This window comes from Macrobrachium nipponense, chromosome 35, assembly GCF_015104395.2.
Source record: "Macrobrachium nipponense isolate FS-2020 chromosome 35, ASM1510439v2, whole genome shotgun sequence".
Taxonomy (NCBI): domain Eukaryota; kingdom Metazoa; phylum Arthropoda; class Malacostraca; order Decapoda; family Palaemonidae; genus Macrobrachium; species Macrobrachium nipponense.
Genome location: NC_061096.1, coordinates 12,069,875 through 12,095,116, shown reverse-complemented (window position 1 = coordinate 12,095,116; position 25,242 = coordinate 12,069,875). Strand labels below are relative to the sequence as shown.

Below are 25,242 nucleotides of genomic sequence, written 5' to 3'. Positions count from 1 at the left end.
TCCTAATAACTGTAAGAATACCATCGCCATCGTTAATTCTTTTATGACAGACATTTCCCAATTCCTGCTATCAAGAAAATAAGAGTCAATTAGGACCTAGTGATACTGCAGTTCCCTTGAGTATTTATCGAATTGCTCTAGACATTCTTTAGAAAATGGCACTTTGAAACTTCATAATTTAATGATAACATCAATTGCAGTATGCGTCCTTGAGGGCACACACGTACATACATTCTCTTTCTTTACAATAACCCTGCGATAACAATTCTTTATTGAACACAATAATACGTGTTAGAATCCTCTCCTATTCTATTTTATCATTCGGTATTTTCTTTAACTCTTATTACTCTCTGTCGTCCGTATACTAAATATACTATATATATATATATATATATATATATATAATATATATATTATATATATACTATATATAATATATATATATATATATATATATATATATATATATATATGTGAGTGTGTGTGTGTGTATATATATATATATATATATATATATATATATATATATATATATATATATATATATATATCACATATATATATAAACGCACATATACTCAGTCACAAATTTCGATTAATATCCAATTCATTATACCTCGGGAATAATTTACACTCATCGGGAATTATAAGTAACAAGGCCTTCGTCACCAGTGGAATTGGAACTGCTGCCTGGTTGGGAAAGAACGAAAATAAGCGACAATGACAGACTGACCACTGACCCATCAAGAGCGTTATAATAAGAAAATACTGACTCACCTGTACATATACTAGCTACCCGTGGAATTCAAGTTTTCGTACTAAGAATCGATATCAGCCCATCTTCGCCTTGACAGCTGATTAACAAGTTTGAAAAACGTGGCTAATCATGAATTATGATTATTAATGCAATTGGTCATGAGTGTTTAAACGATCGTTACCTCATTAAAAAAAGTAATTATTAGAAAATGGTTCTCACATCGGTTCAGTTTGCTATCCCGTAAGTCGTTCACAAATGACTTCTTTTCTCTTAGGAGACACTGCACTAAGGTATCTAAAAATCCAGTATCCGAAGCATGATACCCGTACTTCTTCCAGCAGGTATTTTGCATTGCGTAGCATGTCCATTTGGAGATGTGTTACATAACTTGTCCCTTTTTGTCGTGTTGGCTCTGGCGAGGGAAGTCGTTTCAAGCTATTGACGAGATGATTAGATCACCAGGGGCGTGTTCAACTCGACTTTCCCATCATTAAACATATTTATCCTTTCCATCTTCCGGGCAACGTGTCCTTGAAAGAAGCATAGTCACACCCATTCTCTCTCCCTCTGTTTACATATATATATATATATATATATATATATATATATATATATATATATATATATATATATATATATATTCATATACATTCATGGAGCTACATATGTCCTTTAATATCCAATTCGCTCTACCTCGGAATTAATATATTTTCATATGTTAACCGAGCTGAGGAGAAATTAGGACTCCAATGACATCATCGACTCGGCCAACAAGTGAGGCTATAAGTTGATACTGACTTCGATCTTACAAATCTCTGTCGAACACATCTGTAGCTCGATGTGTGTGTGTGTGTGTGTATATATATAGTATATATATATATATATATATATATATATATATATATATACATATATAATTATATATATAATATATATATATATATATATATACATTCTATTTATTCTTACTATAGTGGCTTCTGATGAAAATTAGAAACATCAGTTACTACTCCGTTCGTCCTTTAAATGCTGCATAAAGGAATCTATTCCTTTTGCCGGATACCAATATCAACTGCTTGATATATCTTCCCGTAACGAGGAGATAAACTTCCAGAGTCTACTTGGTCTGCAGATTTATTTAAGGCACTGACTCCAAACACCGTGCGCCACTCACCTTTACCTTCTATACACTCTGACTCGGCCTGGATATTAAGGAACTCTGTTTTAACACTTCCTCTATCCATCTAGCCAAAAACTTCTCTGGCACTTTATCTACCTTTCCAGAACTTTCAAATGACGCCTTTTCATCAGCTTATAACGCTACACCCTCTTCAAGCAACGAACCCTCTTCGAAATACCTCTAACAACACCTTGTGTCAGCTTATTCGCATTTAACATCCACGCTTCACTGCCATAAAGGAGAGATGGATGAACATTGCCTTCATACATTTCAAACTTTGCTTCCATAGACTCTTCTACAGCATTTGTGGCGATGCTGCTGCTTCCATAGATTCCCCTTTGTTGTGATTCGCCTCTTCTCTCATCTTCCCATCCTCTGTCACAATTACTCCAAAATTCACTTGAAAATGATCTACTTTCATTCTTCAAGTATTCATATTTCCCTGCTTTCTTTTTGTTCTCATGATCTTGCTCCTAAAAATATCCACTTTCAATGTTTATGCTTATAAACACTTTCAAACTCTTTAACTTGTTTCTGTAATATTTTACCCTATACCAACTCCACAGTTAGGTTCCTTTTTGTAGTCCTACTGTTTTCAATATTGTATGTACACCTGTAATTTTCCTAACTCTCGTCAATCTCCCGATGATATTATGTAATATATATATATATATATATATATATATATATATATATATATATATATATATATATATATATATATATATATATATAAACAATTTGCAATTTAAAAAAGTCCCCTAACTAGTTAAAATATTACCAAAAAAGATAAAAATATTGATAATTAAAAAAATATTGATACTTAAAAAATATTAATATTTTTTTCTCCTTTGTACAATTTTAACTAGTTTGTGGACTTTCATATATATACATATATGTAATACGTATATGAGTCTTATCACATCACCGTGATTCATATATACACATTAAGCTACAAATGCCCTTTAGTATATAATTCACTCTACCTCGGAATTAATATCTTTTCATATTTAACCGAAGGAGAATTTTTTAATTGATAATTTCGTCAGCTCACGGGCGAGAACCTATGATCTGTACGTCCTGATTGCTTACTTTACAGGTTCGTCCCCGTGAGCCGACGAAATTATTATCAACTAAAAAAAATTCCCCTTCGGTTAACATAATATATGAAAGCATATTAATTCCGAGGTGGAGTGAATTAGATATTAAAGGACATTTGTAGCTTAATGCACATCATGTATATTATATATATATATATATATATATATATATACATATATATATATATATATATATATGTGTGTGTGTGTGTGTGTATGTATGTATGTATATATGGGTGCAAGATTATGTGTTAATATAATCCTAAATATAAAACTATGTCAGGAAAATAATACCGAATCGATAGTTAGTACAGACGAATACATTGCTAGTTTATGGTTACCTGAGATGTCTCACAAAGACGCCCCTTAACTGTGTGCATCTATCTGGTCAAGGTCTGAAAACCCTCCGTTTTCGCTTCAAAGACTTAGAAAACGCTCAGCGCGCTGCAGTGATTGGCGAAAAACAACGTCCGGTTGCGAAGTACATTGAAAGTGGCGCATTCGTTCGTCACTTAGTGGTCTACGAATTACTTTGATGTGGGTAGATATGAAAAAAAATAAGGTATGTGATTTTATTTATATCTATTAAAGCAATTGACATTTTGTTGATATTGAATAATGCGTTAGTTTTAGCGAGAAGGAAAATTATTGACTGTCACTGATCAAAGAAAATTCTCTCGTAAAAAAACAAAAAAACAAATTGAAAAAAACCATAAGCAAAAATTAGAAAAGGGATAACAAAATATTTTGGTACAGGTAGGAAAAGAACAAATATAAGTAGAGTTGCAAATGAATATTTTAATAATGCGCCGCAATTAAAAGGAAAAAAAAACTTCGAAAAAGACGAACTAGTGTTTGAATAGACATCTCCCGCATTGAAGGAAAAATACACGTGCAAAATATCTTTGAATAAGCTTTATGATACGAAACAATTAAAAGGAGAGAAAAAGGAATAGATAAAAATTTTTTAGAACTGGAAAGGCAGCTTTGATCGTGCGAAAAAAAAAAGAACGGAAATCAAGGGAAAGACGAAAAATATCAAGAGGGAAATTAGAACTGAAACTTAGGTAGCTGTTTTTAAGTACAGAATCCTTTTAGTCACTCATAAACATCAAATAGGAAAGTGAAAAAGAAATACATTAATAGTAATAGAATGAATAGACTGACAAAAATATCAGTCTGAAACTCTGTGTAGTGCTTTTAGAAGACGTGTTAATAAATAAGCATTCAAAGCATGCACAAGAATGAAGAGGAAATAAATACAAAACGAAGAGGAAAAGGGTGCTGATAAAACAGAACATATTAATAGACTACAACTCTAGGGCGTTTCTGACATTCGAATATTCAATATCATTATTATTATTATTATTATCATTATTATTATTATTACTATTATTCAGTAGATAAAACAAGCCCACCAAAGGGGCCGTTGACTTGAAATTGAAGCTTCCAAAGAATATGGTGTTCATTAAGACGAAGTAAGAGGAAGTAAAGTAAAATACAGAAAGAAGAGATCCCACTTATTAAAGTAAATAAAGTAGTAAATAAATAAATGGATAAAAATGTATCAAAATGCGAGACGAAAATTATTAGGGTAATAACGCATTGCATTTCCGCTTGAACCTCTGAAGTTCCAATGCATATAAGCCACAAAAGCAAACAGAAATAGAAGGGTCAATGTAGGAAAAAGACATATCCACGCGCAACCAAAGAGCAGGAGAAGAAAATAAGAAATGTCCGAGCAGAGGTGTGGGTGAATGCATTTGGATGACTTGCTTAGTCGACTGAGAGAGAGAGAGAGAGAGAGAGAGAGAGAGAGAGAGAGAGAGAGAGAGAGAGAGGAGAGAAAGGGAAGGACGAGAGAGAGAGAGAGAGAGAGGGTGGTATATTTCTCACGGGGCGTCCTTGAGATTCTTGAGTAATGTACTTGAAGACCAGTCACGGGGGAACCGAACAGCTAACGACTGACCGAAGGGAATTTGAAAATGCATAGTCACGTGTGAATATCGGTGAATTAGACGTCCGTGGCTGAGAATAATATGACGTGAAGACCCTTTTCGGCTTTATTTTTTGTTTTTTTCCAGGAAGTTTTTCGATGCGAAGGAAATAAAAATATGATGGTCATAAAGTAGTGGTAATTGTGTTCTTACATGTCCGAGCATTACATAATAGAATGCCAGCACGACTGAAGAGTGTCTCATCCTGTCAGATACACATGCAGTGGATACCTACCACATTCAGAAATGTTTTAGGGCTCTTTAATATATATATTTATAAGCATAAAATCGGAGTGCAGGTACTCACATGTGCACGTGAATGTTAATCTCGAACGTTTACCATTACTTAAAAGTTTCCCATTACTGAGGTTAATCCTAAGTGTCTAGTCACCCACGCTTCTTTTCTATTGTTACTATAGAAATTCTTACTTACCGAGAAATCTAGGATCATTGAGAACTCATATGTGAATCTTACATGTTTCCTGAACCTTAACAAAAAACGTTCATTGTCTCCTCCAGAACTGCGAGGTTGCTGACATTAATCAGATCTTTGCTAGATAGTTAACCGCACGGGTTTTAACCCGGTATATAGCCACCTTTGCGGCGTGTTCAGTACAAGCCCGTCGGAGATGACCGTGAAAACATAAACAAAAGACTGTACATATAAAGATAATGATCCCAAAGAAATACTAGTCCTAGATGAAGACCCCGGAAAACCCCATTCATCTCAAACCTTTTAGTTCTTATTTCAATGTTATTAATAAATAGAGTAATTTTTTTCACAGATAAACTAACTTATATACATCAATAACAAACAGGTGAAAAAATGATTCGAAGTGCTTCTAAATTTTGTTATCATCGCTGAATCTATATAACACAACGATAAAATTATCAAAATGATGGAAGTAAACCTATCACGGGAATACAAACAGTAGGTGTTTATGAAATAGAAATAAAAACAAGAAACGAGATTATAAAAATCATGAATATAAACGATCATTTGCTTCATGAGTTAAAATGCATCATCATGATAATAGTTTAGCTACGGAATATTACAAATGGTCACACAGAAGAAATTTATGAGGGTGCTAGAGGTAAATAACACTCTCAGAAAGCGTTGCTTTCATATTTTCGCCGAAGACCATCTGCTTTAGGTTCAGTTGGCTTTGTACCAATAACACTCTTCCTCCTCAGGCGATCTGTATGAAGAACCTTGTTTTTTGATACTAACAGCGTAATACAAAACGCAAAATTCACAGTCCATCTCCTTCTAACTCACTACACTTTATTGTCTTCGCTCTTGTTTCGTATGGGAATAGTTTTACAACACGTGCTTGATTAATAATAATCAATAATCAATAATAATAATAATAATAATAATAATAATAATAATAAAACTCATCGTCACATCAGAGGAACGATCCTTCTTATTGCTTAAAATAACTGACTCAGCTACGAGTTGTGTAAATATGAAGCTAATCATCCTCTCCCAAAGGGATTATTAAGTCACACGTAAATTATACTTTATTTTTATTACACAGACACACACACAGACACAGACACACACATAGATATATATATATATATATATATATATATAAGCGAATACCACGGGAAATGATAGACAGGAATCCAAGCGCTTTCGTCTTTATTCAGACATCGTCAAGGAGCTCCTTGACGATGTCTGAATAAAGACGAAAGCGCTTGGATTCCTGTCTATCATTTCCCGTGGTATTCGCTTATTTATGAAGTCACGTGCATCTACTGTGATTTTTTAAGCATATATATATATATATATATATATGTATGCGTGTCGGTCGTACTGTGTGTGTTTTTTTTTTTTTTTGCACTGTGTAAACTGTGGTATTTCTTTACTGTGCCTAAAACTTTGATCTATCTGGATAGTTGTTTAGCCTCTACTCTTGACTTTCTCATGTATTTCAAACGAGACAATGATTTCCCTCCTAAACAAATTATGTGCAGTTCATAATGGACAGACATTTAGTCTTCGCTGGCTTCAAAGTGTAAATTTGATTTTCATAATTCATCACGGCAGAAAGAAATTGAGTTCCTATATTTTCCATACACTTGAATGAGCATGATTTATTACATGCACTGGTTAACAAAAGAAGGAACTCATTAATAATAAAAAACATTCCTTTTTCTTCGTTTTCAGCATCATTGTTCGACAAATTACGTTATAAGTGACATGGCAGACAGGAAATTGTGGGCTGCAAAAAACAAGAACAAAAATAGATTCTTCAGGATGTTGCCATAGAAAATTAGAATAAAAGTGCGCCTAAAGGTGGCGTGGGAAACAAAAGGTCCAAGTTGAACCACTTCTTAAATGCCGACACCCACCTTAAGGAAACAGTTTCGCCTAAAGGCAGCATCACAGGGCCACAATATCTACTATCTTTTAGTGTCTAATATTTAGAATTTTACACCCAGTGCCGATGGAAAAAATGAAAGTCCTGTCCCTTCGTTGTTACATATCTTGACTTAAATATTTTACCAATAAATAAAGATATTAGGTGCTTCGTACAAGCGTTGTAGTATCAAGGTACGTGAAAATACCAGAAAGTGTATTGAGTACTGTTTTAGTTTACTGAATTAAACGAAGATGAAGGGGTTGTTTCGCTAAATAATGAAATTAATATTGTAGCCAACGACTTATATATATATATATATATATATATATATATATATATATATATATATATATATATATATATATGTGCGTGTGTGTGTGTGTGTCTGTGTATACTAGCAGATATATCTAGAAGTTAATAGCTTACCGGAACTTGGTAAAAATACATGCAAGCACAGGTCGACGCACGAGCGAGAACTCACATATAAATTATATATGTATAAATGTATATGTATATATATATATATATATATATGTATATATATATATATATATATATATATATATATATATATATATATATATATATTATCAACACACAATCACGTGGGGAACAGAATTAAATTTCTGACAAATCAGCATTATTTTTGCTCCTGGGCTCGATCCTGATGTGAGTCAGAAATAAATTTGTGTTTCACACGTGTTTGTGCGTCGATTATTTCTATCATAATCACACAAGTGAGATAATTCGAATGAAAATCTGTCAATTGAGTCACTGCTGAAAACACGTTGGTACATGTGCGAGGCAGTTTGCTTGCCCAGGTAAAGAAAGCCTTATGTACTGTGGTATACTATAGTCCAACTTCTTTTATGATTTGTGTGGCTTACTTGTCAGCGGCCTTGCCTATCACTTGAAAGACCTGGGTTCGATCCTGAGTTGACCTCGTTGTGATTATGGCATCGCGGGTTCGTTTTCTGTTACCGGACATCATGATTTCTTTCATATTTCTTTGAAGTTGGATCTCGAGGCTTTGTAGTGACAAGCGAATCCAAAAAAGAGCAAAGTATATATATATATATATATATATATATATATATATATATATATATATACTATATATAATTCACAAGCCAGAGCTTTATCCTTATATCACCGTCATTTTTATCATTAAAATAGTTTATTTTATATAACATCATTTATATATATATATATATATATATATATATATATATATATATATATATATATATATATATTTATATATATATAAAATATATACATACTATATATATATATATATTATATATATATATATATATAATATATATATTATGTTGTTGTTGTCGATCTTGCTGGAAATTCGTCGGTAGTAATTTGACATAAATTTTCTAAAGAAACGTTTCTAAAAATAGAATTCATGTAGCAAAAAATATAAAGATATACTAGACAACGACCTCAAGAACTGTGATGAACACGTCTAGAAAAAAAGTACTGTGACCAAAAATAGTGGGCAAAATAAACTTTCACGAGCATTAAATATGGAGCCTTTACTCTTGCCGATGACAATTACGGTGTTTGGTCTTTTTCCGTAGAGTAATGAAGATGTTTAATGTCTGTGTCATGATGGTTCTGTAATGTTACCAATTGCGCAGATTCTAGTTTTTATTGGCAGATTTCTCTCCGTCCGTCGGTCTGTCTGCCTGGTGGCTATCCAATGCTATTTTCTTTTGGGTTGGAAATAGCTGCTTTTGTTATTATTCATCTATTGGAGATTAAGAAATCTAACCTTAAATTCCATCTGTTTGCTTGTGTATATATATATATATATATATATATATATATATATATATATATGTATGTAATAGATATATATATATATATATATATATATATATATATATATATATATCACCGAACCCACGAGAGGACGAAATTATTATCAACTAAAAAAATTCCCCTTCAATTAACATTTATGAAAATATATAAATTCCAAGGTAGAGCGAATTGGATATGAGAGGACATTAAATTTTTGTAGCTTGATGCATATATATATATATATTATATATATATATATATATATATATATATATATATATATATATATCTATATATATACGTATATATATTTTTATTTACTTTCTTTTAGATTAGCTTTCAGTGACTGTACTTCGTACACTAAAACAACCAATCTCAGAGGTGTGACAGGAGAGAAAAGTGTAATATGTCTTAATAAATCTCGACTTATATATCTGTTTCTCTGTAAGTTAGATTGACCGTGCAAGTCTGCACCTCTTGCTATAAAGTGTTATCAAACAACCGAAGTGAAGAAGGTAAATATGTTCCTTCCGTCATTGTAGAAAGTAGCTCACAGGAAACTCGATTCCATACTTTAGCGCAGCCGTTCGAAATTGGATAGGAAGTGAAATTTTCCTTTTTTTATCTGGAGCGAGAAAATAACACAGCGAAATTGATATACGGATATTTTTGAAGAAGAAGAAGAAAAAGACGCTATATAGCTATACAGCGCGCAGAGAGAAAGAGATTTGATAAAATTCTTATATATAGTACACACACACATATACACACACACACACACACACACACACACACACACACACACACACACATATATAATATATATATATATATATATAAATAATAAATTTGTAAATAATTAAACAAATATATATGTATATGCACGGAACTCTTCTTTTACCGATATATATATATATATATATATATATATATATATATATATATATATATGTATGTATGTATGTATTTAAACATATGCTTCGTTCACCAGTCGATCCAGCTGTAAACAGGTGCCAGTGTCAGTTATGGCACGAAAATGGCATTCGATTATCACCCTGATCTCTATAAAAGGCTCTAATCTTGTGACCCTGTTCTCTGTAAACGAAAAAATGGAGTATGATATATATATATATATATATATATATATATATATATATATATATATATAGTGTGTGTGTGTGTGTGCGTATGTGTGTACACCTCGCCCTCTAAAATTTAGAATACACAAAGCTACCAAGAACATTTTTTATCTTGACCATATCATGAAGAACAAAGCCAATTCATTTCCTGTCCACCAATTCCATAAAGAACGGAACAATCATTTAACGCTCGTCCAGTTACTCTACAAGGACGACCATCTGTCCAACCCACCAAAATCACCATCAAATGAACCAATCAGAGTGAAGCATCGACAGCTTTGTGATACTCTTTTTTCAGATGGTGAGGATGTGAAAAAAATCATTTTAGTGACAGAGATTAAACTCATTTTGAGTGTTTATCTATGCAGCAAAAAGAAAAAACAATAGAAAATCAAAAGGTTGATCGTTTCTCTCATGGAATTGCCGAGAGCTACGACCTGACTGACAGCCCTGGATGAGCTTCCTGTCTCTTGTGGAAACGGATGGTCGACATCTGGACGATATCAACCTCTTACGTCTTCATAATTCAGGAAGAAGAAGAAGAAGAAGAAGGAAAAGGAGAGAAAGAGGGAAGTTCATCATCAAAGACCACCACCAAATGCGTTTTAGGCGATATAGTCCACCGTCATGTGGATCTAGTGATGGCCCTCAACTTTCGCTCTCTCTCTCTCTCACACACACACACACACACACAAACGAACACAAATATATATATTTAAACACGGAATAGCAGGATTAATGTCTTTCAAATTTACAAGTTTGGCCAACTTGTGCGACAAAGTCACTGAACCAAAAACGACAAAAAACCAGGCGAAGGGAAAATTTTTTAATTATTAATAGATTTGGGCTTTTGTCTTCATGAATAAATGACATGTATGTATGTATGTATGGAATTATAATAACTGCAATGCCCTCTTAACTTGTCGAATTCTTCCCATTTTATGGTTTCGCTCATCACTACAAAGCCAAATGGGAGTTTATATATATATATATATATATATATATATATATATATATATATATATATATATATATATATATGCATATGCGGGGAATCACAAACGTTGAGCATATCATATTTGAAGGTTCGCTATTAAAACGGAAAAATACAAAGCAAATTTCGGAGTATTTTGATGTAATTGTTATACATTTTCTGCGTGCCCTGAATAATTAAGAGAAATATTGTACATAAACAAACTTTAAGTAAGAAAAAGAGCATCTTTTAAACATAATAAAACAGAGATAACCTAAGTCACAAAACAGGCCAAATCATCTTAAAATATACTTTTTCAGTGTACCCTGAAGATGTATAACAATTACACGAAAGTACTCAGAACTTAGTTTTTCATTTTCTACTCCTTATGGCGAACCTGCATAAATACATACGTGCGGGCACAAACACACACAAATATATATATATATATATATATATAATATATATATATATATATATATATATGTGTGTGTGTGTGTGTGTGTGTGTGTGTGTTTGTTTGTTTGTGTGTGTTTGTGTGTACACTTATGTATCTTTTCTTATTAAGTATTCAAACGATTTTCTTATGGTTAAAAGATTTTCTTTTTGTTACATAATGCTTTTTTATGTGCAAAATCCTCTTACTTTATATATTATATATATAACTATATTATAAAATATTTACATATATATATTAATATATATGAATGAAAAATAAATATTAGAAAATATTTAATATATATTATATTATATAATATCTTATATATATAATATATAGATATAGAATATATATATATAATATATATATATATATGTGCGATATAAAAACACTGTTTCGTGCTTCTAAGAAATCAATAGAGGGATCCACAGTAATATCCTTGTTTATCTAGATATAATATATTTATGGAAATATATACAAAGCTTAAAGCTTTCGTCCATCCTCCTGTGGACTTGATCACTAAGCTTAGTGATCAAGTCCACAGGAGGATGGACGAAAGCTTTCAGCTTTGTATATATTTCCATAAATATATTATATCTAGATAAACAAGGATATTACTGTGGATCCCTCTATTGATATATATGTATATATATATATATATATATATATATATATATATATATATATATATATATATATATATATATATATATATATATATATATATATATATATATATATATATATATAGCAAGGCTGTTCCGATACAGGAAAACATTCATATTGAATATTCATAAGCGGCACACGTGCGCTGGGTGTGTATGGTGTTATTTTAAAGAAATGTGTAACTTGTAAGTTCTGCTGGGAGATGACGATGTTGTAAAAGAGAGAAAAGTTTGACTAAGTTAATTTGCGGTTTAGCAATGTTTAGATGAATGAAAAAGGATTAAACTTTCTTGGGAAAGGGGTGCATAATATGGTAACACTGCGAAAATGGAATAAAGATATAATGATAGTGTTAGCAAAAGTGTTTAGATGAAAGAATATTCTAGAAGTATTTAGTGTGTGTAGGGGTGAGGGGGGGGGGGGGAGTGGGTGTGGCGTTCAATTTAGGGGTGTAGAATGTGGCAGGAGCCGATGGGATTTTGTAAACGATTTGACTAATGCTATGGAAGTTTTGCATTTTTTTTTTTTTTTTTACCCGTAAAGAAGAGGCATGCGGTAATTATCGTTTTCACACTTTTCTTTTATGGCATTCGATCATTTTAGAAATGTGAATTTGTGAAACTGCCACTATTGCCCTTGTCTAGATATGACAACTTTTCTCCGAAGGGCAATGACTCCACTTTTCCCTTATACTGTTGCTGAACTTATTTTCTATAAGCGCACAAATTTCTCTTGCTTCTATGAAGGGACATGGAAAACTTCAAAGCGAATACTTTAAAAATTACAAAACGAATCTGAAATCTAAGGTCTACTATGTACTTTCGGACAATATGAATTATGCTAGATACATTTTCGTTCAAAAACACTTTGTAAATAGCAGAAAACGTCTTCAGCATTTATAGATTGATTCGTAACTCTTTCCCACATGCCATCAGACCAATTTCAGAGTCAAGGTCCCGGGTGGGTTAAGACAACAAACAGTAGAACGTAGTGAAGCGCACCCCAGCGTTTTATTACCTGGCAGAAGATATCGATGGACTCGGGCGATAAGAGCGAACAATTTCTATTCCTTGGGCAAGAGCAGAAGATGACTCACGTGAAATCGTTTGTAGAAAGTTCCTGGACACATTCAAAACTTCATTTAAGAGCATGACTGACGGTATTAATGAAGCTGCTGATAAAAACGACAAAAGATGAAAAGATCTGGACAATGGGCACAATGAGGACAGACGGACTTGGCACTTTTTTTTCCACTTGAATTTGTTTGGAGAAAGTTGTTGGACACATTCAGACGGTTCTTACACAAACACGAATGACAGTTGTAATGATGGTATTGATAAACATGACGAGAGATGATGTGATGAAATGAAGCTGAAAGAGAAAACTGTCTTTGCAGATTCTCGTGCCTTTTGTGTACGAAAGTATGATGAATTCTTAGGGACTGGAGACTCTCTCTTTTCAGGTAAGGGATAACAAGGTGGCCGTTAAAGAACTCGCCCTCCATCACCTTCCGGCGCATTAGGAAATACCGCATCAAAACCTTAGAAACGTTATAGGTTATTTATATCGCTTCATTGCCTCACAGACTTCATTGGACTCGTACCTCTTCCGCGCTTCAAGGAAAATACTTTGAAAATCAAGGAACCTTCCGCATTAAAAAAAAAAAGAAAAAAAAAATAGATAAAACCAGAAAAGGAAAAATAGATTTGAAAATTCACTAATGTGTCCTATGGTTTTGTAATTTTGAGGATTTAAATACCAAAGGACAATTATGCGACCTCACAGTTACTAAAAATTTATAAAGAAATTAAGACGACTTCATTCTTAGATAAAACAAAACAAACCAAGCTAACAAAGAAAACCACCACTGGTTTGGATGAGCTAAAATACGCAATGATTTAGTTTTCAGACTTTCTTTTATGTTAATGATCACTTTCTTTTTTTTCCAGGTTCAGAAGAAGCACAGCATCAGAAGATGAAGTTATCACTTTTTATAGGTGAGTGAAATGCAGTTTGTAGAGAACAGTAATATAGAATCTGAATTGTTGTTTTCAACAATTATTTATTTGCTAGATTTTTTTTTTGTCAGGACTATTTAACCAAAGCTGAGGAGAGAGAGAGAGAGGAGATGAGCGAGAGGATTGAGAGAGAAGAGGAGAGAGAGAGAGAGAGAGAGAGAGAGAGAGAGAGAGAGTTTATCTGAAACCGTTGTGTGAAGAGAGATTCAGGATCACTACTATGCCCAAAGGACAAATCCCAAGACTCCTCGGCCAACTCTCTACTTCAGTTTCTCCTCATAACTCTTCATGTCGACTTCATTCTTTAGTCTTCTTTTTATGCGCTCCATTTTCATAACTGACGTTTAATCATTTAGAAATTCTTTGGAATGTGCTACTCCTATATGGCCAGTTCAGCATGGCACAGTATCTATAATCGCATAAATAGTTATATCGCGTATGTAGGTTTACACGTGTATCTTTTACGAATAAAAGAGTATATTCATGTATGCGTATCTTAAGAATATACATTCGTATTTTACTAGACACAGACTGTGCACATCACAATTCCCTTTGCATAAATTTCCATGTATGAATCTTTTGCACGGGAAAGGTCTCTCTCTCTCCCCGTGTTCGGATGTTATAAAGAGTGATACTGACATGCACATCCCTGCAATTGTTGCATAAACAGAAGTCATCACTTAATTCAGATGATAAGTATTCGACTTTCCCACGGACGGACCCCACCGGAGGGAGAACTTTCGACTTCACCCAGAGCTCCTTCCCCCGTCATGATGGACGTCCTTTTCAAGGAACTTCTTTTCTGAGGAACGTCACCTCCGGCTTTGTATGTTTCAGCTTTCGTGGCGATCGCTCCTACAGACATTTTATCTTGGGCGTCAATGGGCTGCATCGTTCGGTCTTCTCTTCTTGGAAGTTATTAGTCGGGGATTCTTAGTTTTCGAAATGGCGCTTTTCGGGACGGTATTATTACAAAATCTCTCTGAAAACTCAGTTAATGGAAATTCTCGCATCAGATGCACCATAGACTCAGCTGACAAGCTAACCCTATCTCTCTCACACATGAAAAAAAAATCTCATATTGCAATATATATCAAATAAAATTTGGTCCGAGAGAAGCTGCATTTGCAGTGCCATTTTATCGGATTCGATATCATTTATTTTCGCTTCTTTCAACGCTGCCAAGTCCAGTTTCCTGGAGGCGCCATGTGACCCATAGGCAGCAGGCGTCAACGTCTCGCGGTTCAATCTATCTCTCGTTATGAAAGCAAACTCCGCCGTCACTTAAAGGAGAAAGTCCAGGGTCATGCTTGGCTGCCAGCTCATTAAAGAGTTTGCCGTCCCGCAGGGCGCGGATGGCTGAGATTCTGACGGAGAGAGTGTGCGCGGAACACCGGTGCGTTGCTAACGGTTACGAGATTTGGTAAAAAAAGAAAACAAGATGGGCGAGGAAGATAGGCGGGAGAAACTGAATTTTGTGGGGTGAAAGAAAGCGAGAAAGAAAGGTTTTCGAAATCATTCAATTGGTGGTTGGCTGACTACCGTAAATACGAGTGGTCTTATAATAATGATTTATCTTCGTCATTTTTTTTCACGCATTTTTCTTTTTCATTTCATTCAATCAGATTACCAGGGGTAATAAGATCACTAGACCTATGAACGGAAATGCTTATAAGAATGCACTGTAAACGTGACATTTGTTTCAACTCATGTATTTATTTAAACCTTTTCCATCGCCTTCTGTCAACAGAAAGGAAAGTAATAAACTTTATTCGAAGAACAGAGCAAGATCCTTGCGAGAAGTCTCCAGTCTGGTGTCCATAATCTACATAAATAGCGGAACGACACCTGGGGGAAACTTCTCTAAGAAAATAAATGTGTGATTTCAACGTCCCTCAAGTAACGATCACCGACTTCGTTTCATGCTATGAATGAACCTAAATTCTCATCGAGTCATTCCTTCCATCAGTCACTTTTAGTTTTATTTCAGTGGCTTTCTCGTCTTGCCTCACCCATTGCGTCATTGCAGATTGAGCATCAATTTCCTTTTAGAACTGACAAAATTCCCTTGTGCCTTGATGCAAGATATAAATATCAGTGTCAGTAAAATGACAAAGGATAAATAAAGAAACATTTTCCTATTTAGAGATTTCAGTCCTCTAACAGTTAATCCTTAGTTATTTAGAAATACTTTGGCATTTATTCTTACTCCCTTTATGGCTGGTGATAAACGTACACTGTATCTGCATGTGCTTCTTAACCGAGACACCGACGCGTTACGAATATACTCTGATGTTCTACAGTGACAGCTTATGCATAAACCTATTTTTTTTACATCATTTTACACATATGAATTTTTTGCATCTGACATTCATTAGCGGTCACCTGTCCGACTACTTCGCTGATCGGAAGATTTTTAACGACTAGTTTTCATTGATGTCTGATGATATATTACAATAATGAAGATCTTAGCTCTGTTTTATGATGATATTTTCTCGATGTCTCACCACCTTTGTTAGGATCTAGGAAGGAACCGGCTTTATTTATAATCTCCACCGGTTTCTCTTTTAGCTGTTCTCATTTTGAAGTCAAGTTCCTTTTTCTATTCTCTCAGTCTAGAAACTACGCTTCAAGACTTGAGGAAAGTTTTACTACATATTAGTTCGAAGAAGGTTCATGCTTCAAATTTCATGACATGATGGCGGAATTTCAGGAAATATATGCATTTTCGCTTTCTCGGGGAGTAAGCTGACAAACTACCTTGTCGGTGTTTTTGTCGGGGCGAGGATAGCCCAAATGGCATGAAAAGGGTGTTTCGCGTTGAGTGAAAGATTCAGGAAGTTTAGGATAGGATATTTATGATTTACTTATCAGAATGAAACTGTAAAAAATAAAATAATGTGCATGTTAAACAGTACAGAAAAATTATTTTTGATAAAATATAATATATGGATTTTCATTTTTATTGGTGAAAAGCGGGCTATTTGGTAGTAGATTTTAGCACGTTTTAGTTTATTAGATGTACTGGATAAACCAATTATTTTCTGTTTCTTCTTATAACCGAGAATGTACGAGCATGCTTAATTTGTGTCCTGTATATTTATAAGATCCTTGTTGTTGGTATGGGTAGCACTGATTATGAGTACTAATTACGAAGACCACTTCGCGTTAAGTTAGGAATATAATATTTACAACTTATGCGTCCCGAGTAAGCTGGAGGGCGGATCACGCCTTGTTGATATTCAGTAAAATACGAAAGGAAATAATACGCTTTTATATTTGAAATCTGAGAAAATCTTAGTCGCTATGACATCTTGAACGCTTGAAAATGTCAGACTTTTTAGATTTCATGAGATTCCAGAAAAATGAGAACTCAAAGTCCAGAAATGAGGAAATGTTTTGATCTGTTGGATTTTGGTCGCATTCCAGACAAATTCGGGGTCTTCTCCGTTTTGGTAGAATCGTATATATTGTAAAGTTGGTCCTTATTTAAATCTACCCGAATTTAAAGAATATTTGAAACCGTAATTGAAGTTAATAGACATTTAGAATTTTGATGCTCACCTCGAATTATCTTGATAACAACCGGGAAAGTTTTATGATTCGCCGATTTTTTTTGCAAATTTCTATGAAAATTCAACAGATCTGAGAAGCTTATTGTTCAAAGTTCTTCAAATATTAGTACATTCAGTGTTCAGTTGTGCTCAGTAATTTTTATAGTTTATTATTATTATTTTTTTTAGAAAACCCATTTTCATTTAGATTTGGATAGACTGGGAATATTTCATTCAAGAGAATTCTTTGTTTGCTAGAAAAGTTTGAGCCTTTTTTGTTCCTTTATCCCTTACCGTTCCTTCCGAAATAGTCTCCTCAGATTTAGGTAAAACCTGGGAAAATTCATTTTCAAATTTCCGACTGTGTTGGTAGACCTTTAGAAAGCGTAATACTGAAGCGTTTTTTCAGTTTCAAACAATGTGAGAAAATACATTGTTTAATTTTTTATTTAACATTCCAATAATTTTATATTTTGTTATCTTTGAGGAAATCTTATGTCTTTTTGAGACGAGCGTGATCAGTTCCTAAATTACTATAGATATATATACAATTACAACGTATTCTGAAATCTCCTTCAAGTATAGGAAAATAAAAAAAGAGTGGCAGGGGAATATTTTTCTAGATTTCATTACTATCTGATTCTTGACTGATTAAATAGTAAGAACTAATGATACCAAGATCGTGTTACTGACGTGGAATCAAAGAGCGAATTTTTGTATACATAATGCTCCGATTTGTTGTATCTTGGTTGAATTTAACAGAATTTGTTTAAATTTTTAATTGGATCTAAAAATAATTGTTGTCTACATTGATTTTCTTGGGATTTAAACAATTTTAAATGGAAATTTAGTTTAAAAGGATAATGTTTCCGGATTTAGCTGCAGTTCTTTGTTATTGTTTACGTCAGTGGATGATGAAAGCGTATTTGTTCGACAGTGGTAAAATTTAAGAAAATTTTTATAAATAGTTTTCTTCCCATCCCAGACAATTTTGCCACAATATCTCCCAATTTGCAGTCTTATCTCTGATCTGGTTCCATCCATTAAATGCAAAGCTACAAAAGCACATTCTTCGAAATGGAGAAAACTGAATAGGTTTTATTTGGAGGAAGTTATTCCGTAGGAATGTATACTTCTCATGACGATGATGACAATAATCCTTGAGCCCTTCGCTTCACTCCACTGGAACCAGGATTTGACAATCTGTAGATACTAAAGTTAATGTAAGAGTTTAAGTATTTTGCACAGTCATTTGATCATACATTGTGTGCCATTCAACTGAATTTTGGACTGTGATACTTTCACTGCGATTGGTCAGGGTTTTCCTATTTTTGCGTCTGGTTTTTCTCGGAAGCTTAGATCCTGTCCAACACAGTCTATAGGCTTATCTCGTTAATTCTACCACGATATGGTATAGTATCTATAGTATTATGTTGATATCGATCATTCTCTCTCTGAACAGCATGAACAACGGCTGTTTACACATAATAAAAAAAATTGACACTTAGAATGAAGTCAAGCATCAATCAGCCTATAGGTTTTAGATAAGTTATAGGGGTTTCTTACCAGCATAGAGATCTAGACAGGAATTAAAGACATTTAGCCATTCTCTTGCAAATTGCACGTTTATGAGAGTCCTTTTTCTAAGCTGACTCTAACCTCATAAAATTCCATTCTAAATATTCGACAGATTTTACGTTGACCACAACTTTTAAAATTATGCTAGCTTTAGTATCAGTGGCTTTACGCAGTCTCACTATTCAATCCTTAATTGTTCCAGCCAGAGCATTGTCATACTTTCTCTTTATTCCAAACGGAAAAATGAGTTTTGGCGCGGTGCCGCTACTTGAGACTTCAACGGCCAGTGACCAATATTTGCCTATTACTCTACGCTGCTCGTTCACGCTCTTGAGAACAAGACATTGCTGTTGACCGTTTCCCGCTTTTCGCCACCTGGTTGAGATTTCTCAAGTGACGCAGTTGCCGGATTTTTAACCGCTCGTGTAAGCGTCATGTTTGCTGTCACGCTCTAAGCGATAGTCACTTTAACAAAAGTTTGTCCATTTTTTGGCTTAGTTGGAGTCCTGGTTTTGTCCTTCTTCGTTACGTATAACACTACTGATTATGGTGATATTACTCTTTACTTTAATATGTTCTTAAAAAATAAGTAAAAATTCACTAAGCTAATTGGTCATATAGGTGCGAGTGATATGAATGAAGTTTTGCCTTAACTAATCTTGTGTTTTATCTAGCTGATTAACAGCTAGTTTTGCCACTACTACCACTAATAATAATAATAATAATAATAATAATAATAATAATAATAATAATAATAATAATAATAAAAGGAATCTAGAAAAACTAGAGGCTGAAGTAGCTCCAGGACTCATGCAGAAGAGTGTGATCCTAGAAACGGCACACATAGTAAGAAAAGTGATGGACTCCTAAGGAGGCAGGATGCAACCCGGAACCCCACACTATAAATACCACCCAGTCGAATTGGAGGACTGTGATAGAGCAAAAAAAAAAAAAAAAAAAAAAAAAAAAAAAAAAAAAAAAAAATAATTAATAATAATGATAATGATAATAATAAAAATACTAATAATAATAATAAGAAGAAGAAGACGGTTACGCATTTCTTCCTCTGAAGTAAATCATATCAATACAGAAATATAATAGATTTTTTAAAATTCATGTCATAGTAAAAAAAACATACGATCCAAAACTTTCTAATATCTCTCTCTCTCTCTCTCTCGGCCTCTCCGAATTTTTGTGTATGTGCCCTAAAAGTGAATGCTGTTGAGAATACGACATTTTCCTAAACCTTGTAAAATCAACAAACACATCGCGACAAGACACAAGGCCTCAAATAAAATTCCGGAATTTAATCAGACGTCCGTCGGCCATGAGCTTAATCATAGTGAAAGGGGAAGCGCTTAAAAACAGGAGAAATGTCATCTATCATTCTCTTTTAGAGAAGGTATTACACAATTGCGATTTTTACGCCGTTTAGTGCTGACCTAATATGTTGTAAAAGCTCTGGCAATTTTTCTTTTCCCTGTGAGCCTGGTTGAAAGTAACGCAGACACTGATCTGTTACAGTTCATGTTAGCCATCTCAAGTATTTATTTTCTTTAATATCCTTTTCTGAAACCTTTCAACCGTCTAAATCCATTTTACACTTGCTTACTTACTCTTCAATTGCCACTTGAGCACATTGTACATTAATATAAGCTATTTTAGGAGCATAATAAGTGGTAACTACATAGAAAATTACACTTACTTAATGACTCTTCAATTGCCACTTGAGCACATTGTAATACATTAATATAGACTATTTTTGAGGCATGATAAGTGGTAACTACATAGAAAAAACAAGACAATCGGTTACCACATTTCATCCTTGAACCTCTGGTGCTCAACCTTTGCAGAAAACATGCACAACACCAGCTGCTTTGCACACCTACAAAGATGTCTGATGAGTGATGAGCAGCGTGTGGTGTGGGATTTATCTGCAGACACTGCGACATTAGTCTCACACACTCCCTTGTTTTCTAGACAAAGGCCTTTATGTGCCATTAAATATTCAACATTACCTCTCCAGTACTTGATGGGTCTTGTTCTCCTTGCTCTTTCCAACAACTCCGACTTGTACACTTTTCGCCCTCTCATCTCTGATGATATATCTTCTCACATAAATTAATCGTTTTACCACTTATATATTTATATCCCCATGATCCATATACTATGCATACATTTTATGTAAACTGGTTCAATTCTTTCTTTCATCCACATTCAAAATTCACCGCATACTGCCGCAGAAAAGAGTTGGCTCGCCAATCTCTTGGTGCATTTCACCTCTTGACATTAAATTCTGGTAGCTTCTTAGCAACACCAATTCTAGGACCGACCTCTCTCCTCAAACTTCTCATCTGTTACATTTTCTGCATTAGAATAAAGATGCTGTTCGTACATATTCCATTTTGACCTGTATGGTTTCAAGTCTCTCAATACAGTTATGGATCTGGATATTCATCCACGCTATTTATTTACGTTTTCACGTCTTCACTTCGAGTGATCGGGCCTCAGTTTGGCTCATCGCAGCTTGAACCAGACCACTCGTACATCTATCAATTCATTGCTGAATATATCTCCACATGCTAGTGATTACAGATGGCTGCAGACTTTTAGTACTTTAGTTAATGATGCATTTTACTGGCTTTGAACGTGATAGGTGGACCTTAAAGATTTATAGCTCTCACAAGCACCGTTGATTATTAGTGCACATCCCCCAGAGATATTTGGCTTGTTGGTTTACTAATTAAAATGATGATCTCTTCTGCTGTATGCTCAGGAATTGTTCAATCCCCCTTCCCCCAGACACTCCCACCCCTTCCCGTTAATCAGCGATGGACGAATTTAATAAGGAAACAACTGAACCACAAATATCCTATTTCGGGACAGGCATTTACAGCGAGATCTTCTAAACCTCATTGTCAGATGCCAACTGGTCTAATGACGGTTAGTGCTCGGAAGGGTAACTACTTTACGCCGCTAATGATTAATAAATGAAGTTGACCAACACTGGTTTGGTCAGTGTTTCGATGAGAGAGTGTTGAAAATTGTTGACGCTTTTGGCATGTCAGATTATTTATCCTTTGTGGGAACACAAATCACAGGCGGCCAATAATAAAGTCACGGGATAAAAAGTCATATTTATTTATGGTGACCGGTAATAAAGTCACCGAGAAATTTCATAATATTTCTTGGGGGTCTTTATCATTATGATATTTGGTCTTTTGTTTATTGTTGTTTGTATGGTGTTTTTACGTTGCATGGAGCCAGTGGTTATTCAGCAACGGGACCAACGGCTTTACGAGACTTCGAACCACGTCGAGAGTGAACTTCTATCACCAGAAATACACATCTCTCACTCCTCAATGGAATGGCCGAGAATCGAACCCGCGACCACCGAGGTGAGGAGCAAACACCAAACCAACCACGCCACTGAGGCGCTTGGTCTTTTGTTTTATGTTTTTGCGGTCATCCCCAACGGGCTTGTGCTAAACACGCCGCAAAGGTGCATACATACCGGGTTAAAACCCTTTGGGGTCACTATCCAGGAAAGATTAACGTGACTTATTTTTCCCGCGACTTTTTTTTCTGTGACTTTTTTTACCTGGATTCAAATCACATTTTCAGAACTTGCATTAGACCACAGGAGTTTGGTAAAAGCGACAGCAGGGTACTATGTGGCCCGAAAGACAGATTCAGATGACCAGATGGCACGTTGAAAAAACCTTCTCTTATGCCAGGCTCAGGTGTTGGATGCAGAAGAGGCAGAAACACATTCCAATAAGTATATCAGTGCTGTTTCTCGCCCTTTACACATTTACATAAAACTGGTTATTGCTTTGACTTGTTCTGCGTTCACTCAAGTTCAATATGTCAATATAAATACCTCACGCAGTCGTAGGCTTATGACTCAACAAGTACATTGGTAATCAGAGTATTGCGACTAATCATGTGCTGTATTTCCAACTCATTTATCAAATACAATTGTTTATCCAAATTTGTGAGAAACAAAAGAAGGTTAACAGTTCGCCGCCATTCCTATTCTTTTCTAAACAATCGTTTAGAAAGTTAACGGAATAAAGTGAAAGAATATTATTACAATAAGACCATAAGAACAAAACGGTTAATGGTGTTTGAAAATGTAAGTATTGCTACAAGATCTAAGATGACGCCAGCTTCTTGACACCATATTCGCTCATGAAAGTTAAACTATATGAAAATTGTACAGCAGTGAATATTTTGTTAGTTGAAAAGATCTTTTGTTCAAATTTCGTACACTTGGGGCATCTGTTGTTTTCATAAGTAGCAAAAGGTACTAAATTTCAGTAACAGCAGTTGGCAGATGGCGTTTCGGTAGGTCTTTCTTTTTACAAAGAGCCCGAGAGGTGCTGGGTATGAAGTGACAGTCATACAATACCCTCGGTACCCGTCATGCCAATAAGGCAAAGAAGCCTAACCATTCGAATAGTATTATGTTCTTTTGATACGCATATTTGAGACTTTGTTTCCTAATATTCTATGGAAATTTACTCTTAGATTCTGGTCTTAATATTTTCATAGGTAATCTTTGCTTCCCTGCCCTAAGTTATGAATTAAGTACAATAAACAAAAGTTGGAGAGAGAGAGAGAGAGAGAGAATCTAAAGTTAAATGTACCAAGATCACGTAATAATGACATCAGAAAACCTGAGTTGATTAATCACTAATGACGCGACAGTGGTGATTGGTATGAGTATCGCACACATAAACACACGATATATATATATATATATATATATATATATATATATATATATATATATATATATATATATATATATATATATATATGATATATATATATATATATATATATAAGAGTATATATATATATATTTATATATATATATATATATATATATATATATATATATATATATCGTGTGTTTATGTGTGCGATACTCATACCAATCACCACTGTCGCGTCATTAGTGATTAATCACTCAGGTTTTCTGATGTCATTATTACGTGATCTTGGTACATTTAACTTTAGATTCTCTCTCTCTCTCTCTCTCTCTCTCCAACTTTTGTTTATTGTACTTAATTCATAACTTATATATATATATATATATATATATATATATATATATATATATAGTATATATATATATATATATATATATATATATATATATATATATATATACATAATACATACGCACATAAATCTCCAGCATGGTATTCAAAAATATTTTACCTTTGTATTGCTATTAGTTCCGATGAATGCATGTTTCAGAAATGTGCATAAGAATGAGTTGGCATTAATGATGATTGCTAATAAATGTAACATCATCTTTCTACAAAAAACAAAAGTTATACAAAGTATTTCAAACATTAGTTTCTTATCAAGATTTTATCATTTTCGAAAATTAAACGTCTCGGAACCATCATAAAATGTGGAGTATAAACACTGTGTTAGAGTTTAAGTCATTTATAGATCCTGCAACGATTGGGCTCTCAGTTGCGTCTTATTGTACATATTGGTATACGGCACTTCAAATTGAATGACCTCTGTCAGTCATCGAAATTACGCGTTCGCCATATTTTTAGGATTTCCGCAAATGACTTTCGCGGTATTTGGTTTCCCCAGCTTCAGATAACGGTCAGCTCGGAAGGCCG

At 34.0% G+C, this 25,242-nt stretch overlaps 2 protein-coding genes across 2 annotated transcripts in view; one reads left to right on the top strand and one right to left on the bottom strand.

Annotated features, from left to right (window-relative positions):
• LOC135208424 (serine-rich adhesin for platelets-like) overlaps positions 1–25,242 on the top strand; it is a 92,703-nt gene that overhangs the window by 17,425 nt on the left and 50,036 nt on the right. Inside the window, exon 2 of the mRNA XM_064240574.1 lies at positions 14,388–14,435. Coding sequence (XP_064096644.1) covers positions 14,414–14,435 — 22 coding nt within the window. The 5' untranslated portion in view covers positions 14,388–14,413. The remainder of the gene's footprint in view (positions 1–14,387; positions 14,436–25,242) is intronic.
• The window catches only part of LOC135208425 (vacuolar protein sorting-associated protein 53 homolog), a 308,005-nt gene that overhangs the window by 264,840 nt on the left and 17,923 nt on the right, over positions 1–25,242 (bottom strand). The gene's annotated exons all lie outside the window — the stretch shown is intronic.